This window comes from Neolamprologus multifasciatus, chromosome 12, assembly GCF_963576455.1.
Source record: "Neolamprologus multifasciatus chromosome 12, fNeoMul1.2, whole genome shotgun sequence".
In the NCBI taxonomy this organism is placed as follows: Eukaryota; Metazoa; Chordata; class Actinopteri; order Cichliformes; family Cichlidae; genus Neolamprologus; species Neolamprologus multifasciatus.
In genome coordinates, this window is record NC_140450.1 from 24648554 (window position 1) to 24664886 (window position 16333).

At 38.4% G+C, this 16333-nt stretch overlaps 1 protein-coding gene and 1 long non-coding RNA gene across 3 annotated transcripts; both read left to right on the forward strand.

Annotated features, from left to right (window-relative positions):
• The first annotated feature begins 2201 nt into the window (after positions 1–2201).
• Positions 2202–10013, forward strand: vps33a (VPS33A core subunit of CORVET and HOPS complexes). Its single transcript, XM_085181522.1, has 13 exons — positions 2202–2438; positions 2735–2800; positions 4166–4293; positions 4411–4597; positions 4693–4809; positions 4919–5093; positions 5498–5691; positions 5990–6116; positions 6267–6334; positions 7588–7725; positions 7847–7984; positions 8076–8244; positions 8945–10013. Exons 1-13 carry the CDS (start codon positions 2337–2339, stop codon positions 9136–9138), a joined length of 1803 nt encoding a protein of 600 aa, XP_085037648.1. The 5' UTR covers positions 2202–2336; the 3' UTR covers positions 9139–10013.
• Positions 10014–10133: 120 nt separating this feature from the next.
• LOC146507060 (uncharacterized) lies at positions 10134–16321 on the forward strand. 2 transcript variants are annotated; one of them, XR_014877388.1, is made up of 2 exons: positions 10134–10735; positions 11406–16321. It is a non-coding gene; the product is annotated as an uncharacterized LOC146507060 (long non-coding RNA). The 2 variants fall into 2 exon arrangements; XR_014877389.1 differs by having other exon boundaries at positions 10134–16321.
• The last annotated feature ends 12 nt before the right edge of the window (positions 16322–16333 follow it).

Below are 16333 nucleotides of genomic sequence, written 5' to 3' on the forward strand. Positions count from 1 at the left end.
CCTTTTCTGATTCTGACCTTTCTGATTCTGATCTAGCCTGGATAGAAGCTGTTAGAGCGGATATCCAGTTCTCCATCCCCAGATATCTGTTGGTGTGCTCCAGATATTTTCATTCAGATATCCCTTCTGGATAAGATGGTGAAGGTTTGCTGAGTTTTGGTGAACATGTGCCCCAGTGTGGTATTGAAACCAGGGGAAAATGCTCTTGTTAAATACTCTTAAAAGTCTTGTGATGGATATATAGTGTAAGGTTTTCAAAAGATACAGTAAATTACAGAATGCTAGTAGTGGGTGATATTATTTAAATGCTGTCGTGATTTTATTGTAAACATTTTGTCATTTGTAAACTATACATGACATTGATTCTACATTATAACTGATGTGATATTCTACAAAGTGGTTTTAATTAAAAAAAAAAAAAAAGCTAACATTTATTTGTTTCTTTATTCAACTTTTGAACAGTGTTACTTAGTAAGTACATATTCAGTAAATGCAAATTATTTACATGGCAATGCACTTCAGGCACAAATGTATACCCCTAAATACAACATTATGGGTTATTCAGAACAGAACTATGCTTGGAGAAATATTTTCCTATCAGTTGTGACAACTCCTCCACAGTTGCAGGTGGAATTTCTTTTCTGAGGACGGCTTCATTTACTTGCCACTACAGATGGTCTGTTTATGTTTTGATTGAGAGCCTTTTTTTGGGCAGCTGAAGAGGAGAAGTCTATCTTATAGCCAACCACTGACTGTATCTTGGTCATATTACCCAGCAAAACCCAGTACGCAGGTTCATCTGTAACAGTCCTTGTACCACGGATCCGCACTGTTGCTTCAACTTTAAACAGAAGAGCAGCGACATGGGTGCAGGTATCCGCGACTCTGGCCATACAGGTGCAGCGAGCGGCTTCAACCTTCCCTGCGATGCTCACAATGACCTATGGCTGGTTCATTTAGTCTTTAAGAGTGCAGTACATGAAACACACACAGACAAAGTTAATTTAAAGACAAGAACTTTAATGAGCCAAGGCCGACCCAAATGTGTTTTATTTAGTTTCAAATCCATTTATCACAAATGTAACAAATAAAGTGTTTAGAAAGTTGGCACATACATGTCATTTTTTTTCCCTTTTACGTATCCATTTGTAGAACGCTGCATGTTATATTCTAAATCTGCCTGTTTTTTTGTTTTTTAAATCTGCCAGCAAGAAATTAGACTTAAGTATGTAATGCAAGGAGGTAATCACTTTAAAGATGGAGAAAGCATAAGTTCAACTTTAAGTGACTATTATGAATCACTTAATATGATAAGGAGATTCTGCAGGTCATTAATCAATTATAAAACCAAAATAGAATATATTTTTAGTTACACATGACATAAACACGGAAGCAAGGTGTATTATTAGGATTATTTATAATGAATATGAATTAATTAGTGCAATTTCTTTAACCATATAGAATGACTAAATCCTTCAGGACAATGTCACATCAATGCACTGACTCCACAATAGCGGTAGGTCTTCAGGGTTTCTACTCCACGGCCGTATTTCATACGGGTCCACATTTCCAATGCACGCTATTTTTTTTTTTTTTTTTTTTGCAAGTACCGAATCTTTGCATCCGGACGCAATCTGTCTCTGTGCCGTTCTTTTGAGCTGCTTTTAAGTATGGTTTGTAGCAATCTTCCTTCTAACACAGTGTGTTTGTCTTGATTCGTGGCCTGCTAAAATGGTGCTGCGCTCCCATAATGTATTGCGGCGTGACGTTAACTCTAATGCCCTAAATTTATCAGTAAAGTTTCAATCTCTGTCACCCCCTCCTCCCCCCAAAAATAAAAAATACGTGTTATTGCCAATGACTGTCATTGGTTGTCACACCTACTCGCAAAAAGAGTACAGGAGGACTAAAATAGTACCTTCTCTGCGCTTCCTTCATCAAAAAGCATACTTGAACGGGAAACGTTTCCGATGTTATTCTGTGGATGTCTGCGCTTAATAAGTATAATTTAAACGACGCTGAGACTCGGTATGAGACATGAGTATTTCTCTTAGCTGTTTAAGTAGTTTTTCGTACCGAGCAACATCTGCGCATGCGTGAAACCCGTATTGCCCGTTATGCTATTTTAGGTTTTGCATTTAACTTTTATTTATTATTACCGTAGCAAACAGATAGTGTCGACCTGGATTTGTCGGTGCATTAGTGAAGTGGAAGTGTTTAGGCTCAGTTGTGGTGTGTTCTACAATCACTGGCATGAACTAGCTTGACTTTCTTTGGTCACATGATGCGACTCCGCAGAAGTCACCTGATTTGTTGTGCTGCTAGTAAGGAAAAAAATGGCTGCTCACTTGTCGTACGGTAGAGTGAATTTAAACATATTGAGAGAAGCAGCACGGAAAGAGCTTCGAGAGTTTTTGGACAAATGCGCAGGAAGCAAGGTGACAAACCCGCATACGCCTGTGAAATGTGGTCCAAACACTGGTAGTGGTAGTTAATGTGGTCTCTGAGCCTCAGCGTTACCATGAGACTGTCAGTTAACATTATAGTCATAGTTTTATTTTGAATGTGTAAAACAGTAGAGATAACGCAGACATATATCTGTGTAGGTGCGTCGTATTATAAAATATTCGAGCTAATAGCTAAGTAACAATTAGCAAGTATCGCCTGACAGAACATCTTCAGTTCTGCTTACTCACGATTCAAAGCTTTGTTTGCTCTTACTCTCTTACTTTAGGCCATTGTTTGGGACGAATATCTGACGGGACCGTTTGGACTAATAGCTCAGTACTCTCTGTTGAAGGTAAGTGCTTTCTGTTTACAAACCCATTTCTAAAAATGTTAGGAAGCTGTGGGAATGCAATTATTTGCAAATCTCCAAAAACCAATATATTATTTACATTAAAAAAACAGAAAACGTCAGAGCTTTATACTGTTTAATGAAAAAATATTAGGCCATTTTGAATGGGATGGCAACAAGACAACTGAAAACGTTGGTACACGAAGAACAGTCTGGAAAAGTAATTGGTACTAAAATGAAATAGCTTGAGGAACATTAGGTCAGTAACATGATTGGTACATATCAGCAACCAATTCAGAGAATCTGAAGGAATCTCTGTGCACAAGGGAAAAACACTCAGGTGCCGCTGCATTAAAAACACACATGGTTCCGTCATGAAAACCGCTGCATAGGTTCATGAACACTTCCAGAAATAATTGTCTGTAAACACAGATCACCATGCTATCCAAAACTAGAGGTTAAAGGTCTGTCACGCAAAGAAGAAGCCATAGTTGAACGTGATCCAGAAATGCTACTGTCTGCTAATGTAAAATGCAAAGTGGAAAACTATTCTGTGGTCAGATGACTAAATGCAATTTTTGCAAAACGTGGACGTTGTGTCCTCAGGACTAAACAGGAAAAGCATCTGACTTATTATCAGCACTGAGTTCAAAAACCTGCACCTTTGATGGAGCTGCATTCATGCCTGTGGAATTGGTAGTCTACATATCTAGCAATGCTGAAAACAGGTTTGACATATGCTCCTATCCAGACTGGATAGGACAGCAGTCTTTTTGCACATTTCAGCAAAAAACTTCTAAACCGCATTAAGCATTTATTACAACAGCATGCATTCATAGTTGAAGAGTCTACTGAACTGTCCTGCCTACATTCTAGACTTTTCACCAGCTGAAAGCATTTGGCACATTGTGAAATCAAAAATACAACAAATTAGACTCGGAACTGTAGAGCAGCTAGAATTGTATATCAGACAAGAAAGGTACAGTGTTCCTCTCCTAAAAGTCCAGCCGCTAGTCTCCTCAGTTTGTGGTAAACATATCCATGCCCTTTTTTGAGATGTACTGGTGTCGCCAAATTAAAAATAATCAAATATTTTTCTTGGTCCATTTTCTTATTTTAAATCTTTTATGTTTTCTGTTATTTTTTAGTGTAAAAGAAATATGTGTTCATGGGATTTTCCAATCTTGGAATTCTGTATTTATTTGCACATTATTTTTCGGAAGTGTTTGCACAATTTATGTCTAAATTAATTCAGACAACAGACAAGGCCCACATGTCTTATTATCTAGTTTCTTTTAACACTAATGTCATGTGTCTAATGTTGCTGAGGGTGTTGTTTTGACTTGTTGTTTATTATGGTGTGTTCAGGAACATGAAGTGGAAAAGATGTTCACCCTCAAGAATGGGAGGCTTCCCCCTGCTGATGTCAAAAATATCATATTTTTTGTCCGGCCCAGACTGGAACTTATGGACATCATTGCAGACAATATAACTAGGTGAGTGTATGTGTCTCAACTTCAATCTGCGATAAAGACAAGGTTTTGTTTTCTTGTTCTTTCTCTCACTTTGCATGGCTATCCACACTTTGCAACATGAATTGTGCTACTTTTTAGTGAGGATAGACACCATTCATCCCGAGACTTTCATATTTTGTTCGTGCCTCGGCGGAGCATGCTGTGCGAACAGCGGCTGAAGGAGCAGGGCGTGCTGGGCTCTTTCATCAACATCGATGAGTATATCCTGGACCTGATTCCCTACGATGGGGACCTGCTGTCCATGGAGTATGAAAGTGCTTTCAGGGTGTGTTCAGGTTGCACAGTACAAATATGTATCATATACTTGCCTCGGTGGAATCTCTCATATACGCATAAATTACTCTCCTTTGTCTCACTCAGGAGTGCTACCTGGAAAATGACCAAACAAGCCTGTACCACACAGCCAAAGGCCTCATGACCTTGCAGGCTCTGTATGGCACCATTCCACAGATATATGGGAAAGGAGAATGTGCACGGGTGAGCATGATGTAACCTGCAATAATTTCTGTTTTATATGAAAGCAGAGGCTCTGCAGCAGAGAGGTGAATACAGTTTTCTGATAAACAAATCCTCTGCTTGTTATCAGCTCGTTGCCAACATGATGTTGAGGATGAAGAGGGAGTTTGCTGGCAGTCAGAATCAGATTCTGCCCGTGTTCGATACCCTTCTTCTCCTTGATCGTAACGTTGACCTGCTCACCCCTCTGGCCACACAGCTCACCTATGAGGGTCTCATTGACGAGATTTACGGAATCAGTAATGGTATGAATAAATCATTTAGAGTTCTTATTCTTATGTTTGCATGTTGAGCCTCAGTAATATTTATTGTGTCTGACATCTGCATATCCCGCTGTTTCTTTTGCAATGTTATTTTTAATCAAAAAGCAGAGCAGGATTACACTTGAACATTAAAATTAATCTTCTTTTTTTCTCCAATATTTGACATATTGTAGTGTTGAGGTGGAGGTTAGTTTCTCCAGCAGTTTGATGATGTCTGCAGTCTAGTGATCCTTGTTTGGATGCTTGCCTGCAGACATTTCTGTGTGGTAGCTTTTCATGCTAGTAGTGTCACTATCCTGAGCCATAAGTTTTTCAGGGATTTTTCACTATTTTATTTTTATTTAGTTTTAGTCCTTTTTTTTTTTAATTCTATGCTTTCACTCCAGGTTATGTCAAGCTGCCTCCTGAGAAGTTTGCACAGAAGAAGCAAGGTGAAGGGAGTAAAGATTTGCCGACAGAGCCCAAGAAGTTACAGCTCAACTCAGCAGAGGAGCTGTATGCGGAAATCCGGGACAAAAATTTCAATGCTGTTGGAGCAGCACTCAGCAAAAAAGCCAAAATAATATCTGCCGCCTTTGAGGTTAGCCTTGTTTTGGATACATTTTTGCTTTTTTTCCCCCCGTCTTTGCTTACATGTGGTGATCATAGTGTGAAATTCCCTTCATTCCAATTTGGGTACTTTTGGGGAACAACATGAGATCAGTTTCAGATATTCTTGCTAGGCCAAACAACAAGTAAAGGAGTGCTACGGTCCAGTGCATTATAACTGTAGCATGTCAAAGCCTTGAATTTTATTACTGAGGTGTTTTGTGTGATAGTGGTTAAAGATTATTTGGATGTTGCATTATGCTTGTTTCATCTCTTCTTTTGTCTCTCAGGAGCGCCATAATGCCAAAACGGTGGGAGAAATTAAGCAGTTTGTCTCCCAGCTGCCTCACATGCAGGCAGCCCGAAGCTCACTGGCTAACCACACTTCTATTGCCGAGCTGATCAAAGACATCACAAGTGCGTATATAATCCAATGCTTTCCCATCAAATCACATTATGTTTTTAGCATACATCTCGCTCAGTTTTTGGCTTTAAAGTCTTTAAAGACATCTATTTCTATCAATATCCATTACTATGTAGTAAATCATCTATCATCTCATGTTTCAGCATCCGAGGCCTTCTTTGATAATCTAACAGTGGAGCAGGAATTTATGACTGGTGTTGACACAGACAAGGTATTTTTCATCTAGTTACCTATTTTCCTCCCTAAGATAAGTTGTTACATGTTATCAAACACACATATATATTAGGTAAACCTGTTCAACCATCCTCACATGGCCTGCAGCTCCATGCATTTAGGCTACGTTCACACTGCAGGCGAAAGCCCTATGCAACCCATATCCGATCATGGTATGACAGTGTGAACAGCACAAATCCGATATTTTCAAATCCGATCTGGGTCACTTTCGTATGTGGTACTGAATCCGATACATATCTGATGTTTTAGAAAGCGACTGCTGTGTGAATGGTCAGTTTGCATTAAATCCGTCTTTTACGTCACTGACACAAGACAGATGCCAATTATCAGCCCCGGAGAAGACATCGCGAACGCTTCCTGGCCATCCAGTGTAGATGTTAGTGAAACTGTTGGGAAGACAACGTTGGAGAAAGTGAACATGTTATTTGTACTGTATGATCTGCAGATTCTGACAGAAATCTGCAACTATCCTTTGAAGCACCGCTCCTCTCTAAAACAGCAATAAGGATAATTATTAGGTTATTTACATTATTATGTAAATAACAAAAATAACTTAAAGCAAAAATTGGGAAACGTAAACTCCAAAACAAGTCTTTATATTAAGGGCCATCAGTCAAACAATACTGTTTGCTCTGGATCTAAACAGAGCGCGTTGTGTATGATGTCTTCTTTTGCGCATGCGGGCCGCTTTGAGGGTTCACACTAGAGCGCGTTTGCTGTCGCATTTTATTTGTAGTGTGAACAAGCAGACAAAAAAATTGGATTTGATCAAAAATCGGAATTGAGCATTAAGACCTGCAGTGTGAACGTAGCCTTAGATACTAAACAAACTGAGCATCTGAATGGGAGGAAAGGTGATGTAAGTGGCTTTGAACATGACATGGTTGTTGATGCCAGATGAGCTGGTATGAGAATTTCACAACTGCTGATCTCCTGGGAGTTTCCCTACACAACCCTATTTGCATCCTTGATGTACACCCAGCAAATCTGCAGCAAGTTTGTGATGCTTTCATTTAAATACAAACTAAAATCTTTGAGGAATGTTTCTTCATGGTATAGATCCAACAGGGTTTCCAGCACCTTGTTGAATCTATACCATGAAGAATTAAGGCAGTTATGTAGGCAAAAGGGAGTCCAATCCAGTAGTTGCAAGGTGTGTTTTTATAGGTGCTGTTTCACAGGATTTTTAGTAAAGTTCACTAAACACCGTAAAATTATGTGACTATGCAGGTGAACACGTATATAGAAGACTGCATTGCCCAGAAGGATCCCCTGATCAAGATCCTGCGTCTGGTGTGTATGCAGTCAGTCTGCAACAATGGCCTCAAACACAAGGTGATGGACTACTACAAGAGGGAGATTCTTCAGGTAAAGACATAAAGAAGCTTTCTCTGCACCCTTGGCTTCCTGCTGAATCAAAAAATGGTAAATTGCTGTGTCATAATTAAAACTGGATGGTTTTAAACTTTTTTCCTCCCCCTGTGTGAAGACCTATGGTTATGAACACATACTCACGCTGAACAACCTAGAGAAGGCTGGTCTTTTAAAGCCACAGACAGGCTCACGGAATAACTACCCCACTATTAGAAAAACTCTTAAACTGTGGATGGAGGACGCCAATGAGCAGGTACTCAATATACAAAAAAAGGAAAGCAGTTAATGGATTAAACTCATGAAAAAGCAAGGGCTGACGTTTTTGAGTTTTTCTGTTCTTTCAGAATCCCAACGACATCTCATACGTGTACAGTGGCTATTCTCCTCTTAGCATCCGACTGACTCAGATCTTGGCGCGACCTGGGTGGCGCAGCATTGAAGAGGTTCTGAAAATGCTTCCCGGCCCACACTTTGAGGAGAGACAACAGCTTCCCTCTGGCCTCCATAAGAAACGTAAGGACTAAGAGAAGCTAGGACTGCTCTTTGCCCTGCTGCTCACAACAGAACAAAAACAGGCTCCCTCCTGCTCTGTGTAGATAAGACACAGGATTTGTTTATGTCAGATGCTGAATAGCGGCAGATTTATGGCATGTAGCCAATGGTGCCACACAGCCACTGTTAGCTTGTTGGTTTTTTTGTGTGCCTTTCTTGATAGAAAGGCTGAAAAACCACTCTGTGCTTGATTTGTGAGTGACAGCCAGTGTTTTCCTTTTGTTTTCCTCCATCTTTCCTCCATCTTTTCATTTTGGCAGTAGTAGGTGTTGCACTGATGTGAATAATGAATTTAATTATACACTCTGTTTGAAATGTGCTAATTAGAACTGTGTTTGGGCATTAGACAGTTGACTTGTTGCTACATGCCTGCCTTGCATTAGTTTTTAAAGGTGATAATAGAGGACTCTAATCTGGGGGGAGTGTATGGCTAAATTAGGGTTTTCACATTTTTAAAAAATTGTGCTTTAACAGAGGGTGGATTGCTATTTGCTTTACATTGAGATGTGTTTTATTAACATTTATATTTGGTAGTATTTAAAGGATTTACCAGGTCAGAGAGGAATTAAGGAAAAACAATAAAATATGCTTTGCTATTGTTAATATATTTAGTTTTTATGTTGCATTTTAGTGACTCGCATCTCCTCTCAATGTCCAACAGGCCAGCAGGGAGAGAATCGGACAACGCTGGTGTTCTTCCTCGGTGGCGTGACGTATGCAGAAATAGCTGCTCTCCGTTTCCTCTCTCAAGTGGAAGACAGCGGGATGGAGTATGTTATAGCCACCACAAAACTCATAAATGGCACTACTTGGATCAAATCCCTCATGGACCGCCCTGAATCCCCAACACAATGAGTCACCTGCACATACACCTGGCCACATCAAAAAGCCCATCCACCAGAAAAGCTCAGCTGCTGTTTTTTTTTTTTTTTATGTCCACATCACTGTCCTGCAGGTGTTTCATTGATGTCTCTTCCGGTTTAAAGAGAGACCGGCTCTTTCAAAATTTCTTTATGTCAAAGTAACTGTTACCTACTATGACACTGCAGCCTTATGCATTTCCACTTTCTAATCGCCTGAGTGATGCCACCCTTTGTTTTGTGAAGTCCTGTTTGCAAAGTCTGATGTTTGTGTCGGCCGTTTTCTTTTCTTGATGTTTACCGTGGGTTGGTCTGACTGAGAAATGCTCATAGTACAGCAAAAGGTAGCTCTGAAGCATAGCTTGCTTTATCATCTGCTTTGCCGTAAACAAGAGTTTAATTACAATTTACAAAATGACACATTTTTTCTTTTCTAAAAGAAAAAAAAAAGGCTGAACAAGCAATGGAGACGATCTGGTGATTTTTATTTTATTTTTATTTTTTTTTGCAGAGGACTCTCCCCCTGCTGGACATTAGAGAAAAAGCAGGTTTAGGGCAGCCGGAGGCTACATCTGTCTTTTATATACATTCCATAATCTTTACTGTCCTCCCTTTGAGTTGCACCCGTATCGTGCAATTTAAAGTTTTATTGATGTCTAATGAACTTTGTCCTTTGGTTGTGTTTCTGTCATTGCAGCTATTGCTTTTCTGCTACTGTATATATACTGTATATAGAATTAAAACATATTTGTGATGCCATAGAAGAGTAATGATGCATTTGATTTGCATTTTTGAAAGCTTTTGTAGTTGTCTTTTGTTTGTTTTCCTTTGCTTGGATTAAAAATGGCTAAATAAAGTCTTAAACTATAATTAGTGTCACATTACTTGGTCATGTGATACGCCATTTTGATTCTTGTAAATTGGGCAATTTTTTGGTAAGGAAAGCTGATTGCAAGCGGACGAAAAGCAGGGATGGGAGTGTATTCCTCAGCAGTGCTCCAGTTCTCTGAAGGAGCAATTAGCGCAGTAACAGGCCTCCTGATCATCCGATAATGGCCCTGTGCTGTCTGGAGAGCTCAGCCCACGGCAGCCCATGATTTGACAGCACAGGACACTGATTGAATTAGGAGGCCATTTGCTCCATGTTCCGGTAGAGGATAACTCTGCGGCAGGAGGGTGTTTGATCTCTGTATCAGTCAATACCTTCTCCGTGCCTGACGCTATATATATAGGGAGACCTGCTGACAGCACTCAGATATTTTGGTGACCTCTGTTTGGCTAATTTTTGTAGTTTTTCCTTCATGCTGCTTGTGTAAAAGTCTTGGAAACTACTTTGGTAAATTATTCAGAGAATACTTAAATCTGTAAATTTTGGCCTGCTGTTTCCTTGAGGAGCAGGTGCAACAACACTTTTATTGCCATTAAATAAATCCCAGGGGATTCGGATCCTTGTGATCAGTTTTTCCTTTTGGCTCCTCCTCTCCCACAAGGGCTTGAAACGCTCAAGACGGCACACATCAACTTGGACTTCAGGGCTAGAAGCACAGGAGCCCTTCTGATCAGCTCCTGTCCTGCTCCATCAACACAAAGCTGTAAGTGTTTCCTTTTTTAAAAAAAAAGAAAGAAATTATGCCTTTACCTCATGTGGAATTATCTGGCATTCATGCATGTTTACATTTGTCACTTTATGCACAGTTTGTCTGTTTTTGATAGCAAGATAAAAAATTTAAGAAGGTAACAGACATTAAACTTTCTTTATTTTAACGGGGAGACATGATAAAAGTATACATTTTTATAAGGAAAATGTATTGTGACTAACGTGGTTCATGTATGGGTGTGGCTGTTGTTTAATAGTGTGGAAAAAAATGACCTTAAAAAAACAGATTCACCATGCAAGAAATGTTCTTGTTTTCCTATCCAAAAGCGGTAAAGGCGAATGATGTTCAGTATATTATTTGCAACTGTACGCAAACAAAGCAGATCGATACTGAACCCATTTGTGCAACTTGGGGGATAAATTATTAACGCCAGTCTTTCCTCAGCTTTTACATTGCCAGGAATAAATAACTTTGCGCTTATAATACAAGTTAATATGAAGATGCATCCTGGTGTTTTTGTCTAAATTTCCATACGTTAAATTTAATTCATTCATACTGCCGGTGTTGCTTGCAGTACATATATGTTTAATGAACTTTCAGCCACATGTCTTGATTCTAATTCTTTTCTTTTGTACTGAAATCTAACAAATGTGTTTGTTTGAAGAATGGGGCGAGGCCAAAACATGGGACACCTAACCCAGCTTGGTCGGAGGCAAATGACACAGCAGGAGCCCCAGGATGTGGATCCCTTGTTTATCCGCTTCCTCCGGACATTCAAGGAAATCCTCAAATTTGTTCTCTTCAGTTACACTGTGCTGTTTGGCGCTTTGCTCCTTGCCAGGTGGACCACTTATTTTATGATAGGAAAATAAAGTGAAAACAACTGTTGGAGAATAAGCCAGATCTTGGACTTATTAGTGGTGTTTATCAGGCAGACCTTGGGATTTGCGGCCTATGAAGTTTCCATAAAACCATAATAAGAGCTGGATTTATCATGTTTTCTTATGTGATTCACATAGTGGAGCTTGTGGCTTCTTGACACGACATTTCTCAGTGAACAAAACAAAGTGTTTAGAGAAACCCGGTGGTGAAACTTATTTTAACGCCGTTGGAATCCAGTGTGTTTGTTTTTAAATGTATATTAATAATGTATGTGTTACAAATGAGCACAGAGAAGCTATAAAACATGTTTGTATGGTGGTGTAGTATACACTGAACTATTTTATGTATTGTAAAAATGTTTATGTAAATACTACTTATCATCGGTATTGATAATGTTCATGTGTACTGATTTTTGTGTTCCAGTGCTAATATCTACTGAGTGAAGGGAAGCAAAGCTTTCCCCTCTGATGGGTTTTCATATCTCTAAGAAAGCTGAACCAGTAGGCAGACATAGCAAGTAACTGCTCCGAAAGGGATTAAAGCCTCAAGGTTTATATGACAATAAATTTGTGGTAATTTGATGAAGACCAAATTTGGTTGGCAAGACTGTATTCACCACCAAAACACAATATAACCAGAAATGGTTTAAGTCTCAGAGACAGACAGGTAAGGACAGAGCACTAGCCCTGCTGGTGTTTTCCCAGTATTAAAGCCGTTGTAGATGATTTGTTGGCCAATAATCTGTCAAAAAGTATCTCAAATATATCTCTCATGAGTGATACAGAGTCATTCTGAAGCAGAAAGAATATTCCTGTCACAATATAGAAGCTGTGGTCAGTTTTTAGCAAAAGGGACTTTTACATATTATTTATTTACAGCAGGTGAGAAGTCTCACTGATATTAAAAGATTCTTTTTAAAGAAAGATCTGGCTAATAGGGGAGTAAAACTTGCAATAAATATAACATCACAGTTCCATAAAGATACTTGAAGAAGCCAGAAAGGACTGGATTAGTTATAATGTAGAACACAGAGCAGAAACAATAAGCCAGAGTGATAAACTTGCAAAACACATCATTTCCCCTTCATAAATTCTGTTGACTACAGCCCATTTATATTATAACCAAAAATATTAGGGTACATATAAAAACACACATAGAAAAATAACTATTTGGCACAACATCGGAAGCAGAGCCACAGCAGAGCGATCGTTTTATAGTTATTTAAAACTATAATCTCACATTTTCATCAATTTTACAAATAACCATGAGAGTCGTTTTAAATGTCCCAGAAAGACATGAAAGTGTGACAGTGGTGCCAACAGAGGTGAAGTCAGCGATTACGTAATAGTCTGCAGTGACGTAAAACTGTTAGCAACAAAAAGCTGCTGTCACGTTTTAGCCAAGAGGCGCATTATGAGTTTTGTGACTGAAAGTTGCAAGGCAACATTAACAAAAGTAAAACAGTGTGAATGCAGTTTTCACAGGTGTTTCCCTTTGAAAACAGTGTGGCATTCAAAATAAGTAAGAGGGGGTTAAAGAAGAATCAGTATGGTTTTCTATAAAGGTGAACTCGTCTGCTTGAAGGTCCTGAGGACTGAGACTCAGGTGGTGTGAAGGTTTGATCCAGAGGAGAGCCACATTTTTACAAACTATTCCACCATATGAACCTGAAATCTGTGTGTAACATCTGACCTGAAGAATGTGCAGAAGAACACCAAACATTATTTATCATTGTGCAAACCTTTCATTATATATATGTTTGACAGCATTTTCTGTCTCCTGTGTGTGTGCACATTGCAAAAGGCTTTGCTGACTGGGAATTGATGTTTGAAGTTAACGGCTTCAGTTGACTGTAATCGCAGAGCTAACTGCTTGTCCATTTACAATAGAAATTGGTAATTCTATTAAACATTTTATTTTCTTTTAAAAAAATGCTGCTTAGCATTCATATTTGAACAGAGCATGGTTTCCACCGGTGTATTGCAACTCTGATAGCCCATTGGGCCTAAGATGACCCTCCGTTGGGCATCAACATCAAGAAGTGTTTTTAATGTTTCTTTTTTTAGACGCTGTTAGACATCCTACTTGATTTACATTAGCTAATGTGTGCTTTTAGCTATTTTTGCATGCATATAAACTGCTTATAAGATTTTGCAAAGCTATAAAGAAGCTAAAAAATAACCCCAAGAATATTATGACCTTATATTGTTTTACCTGTTTAGCTGAGTTTTAATAATTTAGAATATGCAAAATCTTGCGTTGGTGTGAGAATAGGGTTATTCTGGAATTCTCATGCCAGAAGTGACTTTCTTTCTCATATCAAACCAGCAGCAGTGTGTCTGTAGAAGGCCCCCCAATCACAACCCCTCTGTATGGTTTATGTCATGCAGTATGTTTATTTTTTATTCATCAAGCTAAAAGCTCAGGGAGATTAAAAATCGCTTTCAAGAGTTATGGCACCAAAATGGTAGCAGAGATTGTAAAAATGTAAAAAATAAGCCAGCGCACAAACACAAATCTCAAACAGTTGCAGTACAATTATGAGTTAACAGGTTCAAATCATACAAAAATAACAACACAACAAAACAAAGTTTCAGATGAATTTCAAACCAATTTCGAGAGCGATCTCAATGACCAGCTATTTGATCCTCTAAATGGACTTCAACTCCTCCATATTAACCAGTTCTGATCCTTTCAGGTCTCGGTCTGTTTTTCATTCTGGAAACAAATAGTTTGTCTGATAACCGATGGATAGCACTAATTTTGACTAAGCGCAACTTGAAACTTCTTTTTTGTTATTTGCAAACACATGTTGGCATCAACAATGAAATTAATGATCAGAGAGGCACAATACTCCAATCGATCATCCGGAGCAGATACATACGTTACATACGTTGAAGGCACACTAACATACTGTAACTGTGTTAAACATTCTTAAACACTGTAGGAGAATATATTTATTGAAGCAGCTCTAATACATTAAAGCTAGTTAACCTTTAAGGAAAGTCTTTAATAACAGCTACTCTTCCAACCTTTTGATATATTATTACACAATCTAGGTCCTTGCTGATTTTATACTCATTGTAACTCAAGTAGATTTGAGCCAGAGATGGATGCTGTATACTATAATGACATGCTACACTAAGCTTGTTTACTGATTAGAGATATCTTGCTGATTTGCTCCATTTCTGAAATCCTCCTGCAAACGTAAGACTGCAGAATAAGATCATTGTTGAAGTCTTATAAAGACTCATAAAGCTATTTGTGTGTGGACAGGTTATTCAAAAGCAACAACAAGCACTGCGAGAGCGGAAACCTCTGCCAAAACAGCTCACTATCCAGGCAGGATTTAAGGGAATGGTATTTTATTTTGGATGCAAACTATAATGTGATATTTAGAATCCCCATATACCATATACATATCATGTAATGTTGCCAATACAAACAAAGCAAGTAGAATTTCGAGTATAGTTTTAAAGATAAAAGGCATTTTATGAAAGTTTGACCTTATTTGACCTTAAAGAAGAGGTTAGTGATCCAAAGTAATGAAATATTTTGAATCCCCATATATCATTCTCTATGTGCCTATAATACAAACAAAAGCAGTAGGAAACATAGTTTTAAATAGCTCTTTACAGCATTACTATCACTTTAAAACTTATATTAATCTTTTGACCTTGAAGAGAGGTCAGTGGTCAAATATGACAGGATATTTTAAATCTTCATATGCTACTTTCTACTTGTTGACAAATACACATGGCATTTTTAATCTAAACGAGCCATCAAGAACTACCAAAAACATAACCACACATTTTGTAAATTTGAGCTGATCTTTTCTTCTATTTAAATTTTTTCTGTTGTTTGAGTTGTCTGAGTTGAGATGCTTCTCTGTCGGTCTGGGTGGCTGAATGACAGACCCGGTGGTTGGATATCTGCCAAACTTCACAGTAGCATATTCACAGGCGGTGGTGCTGGGTTGAACTGTGTCAAAGCAGCCTTGAAAGTTAAGAGTAGCATATTCTTCTAGGTTTTCTAGATTTTTTTGAGTCTATCTTCCGGAGCTCCTCTCGTATCCTTTCATAGGTACAGTCCTTCAACAATAGAATGAAAAATACCATCTAAATGCTTCATATTCATCACCCTCTCCCAGTATGTGGAGAGGACATCCTTCAGTGCATTTGCTTTCTTTTTGCCATAATGTGAATAATATTTGTTGCTTTGTAAAACCTAAGCACTATTGTATTATCATCTGTCCATTTACGGTGAAGTATTTTGCCATCATACCACAACCAGGGGAGATAACTTTAATTTTCCGACCATGTTTGCTGACTAAGTATCCGTACACCACGATATAGTTATACATAAAACCATTTCTGTCATCTGTCCAAGATAGGGAAGTTCACGGATGTGGATTTGTGGGTAAAAAAAAGCACACATTTAAGTATTTCTCTTGATGTACAAAAGATTAATGATGGTTCTTACGTTTGTAGATAAGGATTAAAACTACTGGAAATAACAGCACAGACAGACAGACCAAAGTCAAAGTAATAGGTCCCACCAAGAGGCCTGCAAAATAAACCAAACAACAACAAAAAACATGATTCACTCTTTGAAACTGTAAACACTCAAAACAATATAACTTTCTAGAATTGAAACTTTAAAAGATATTTACAAAAATGTCAAGTTAAATATTATTTTATATGTAAACAT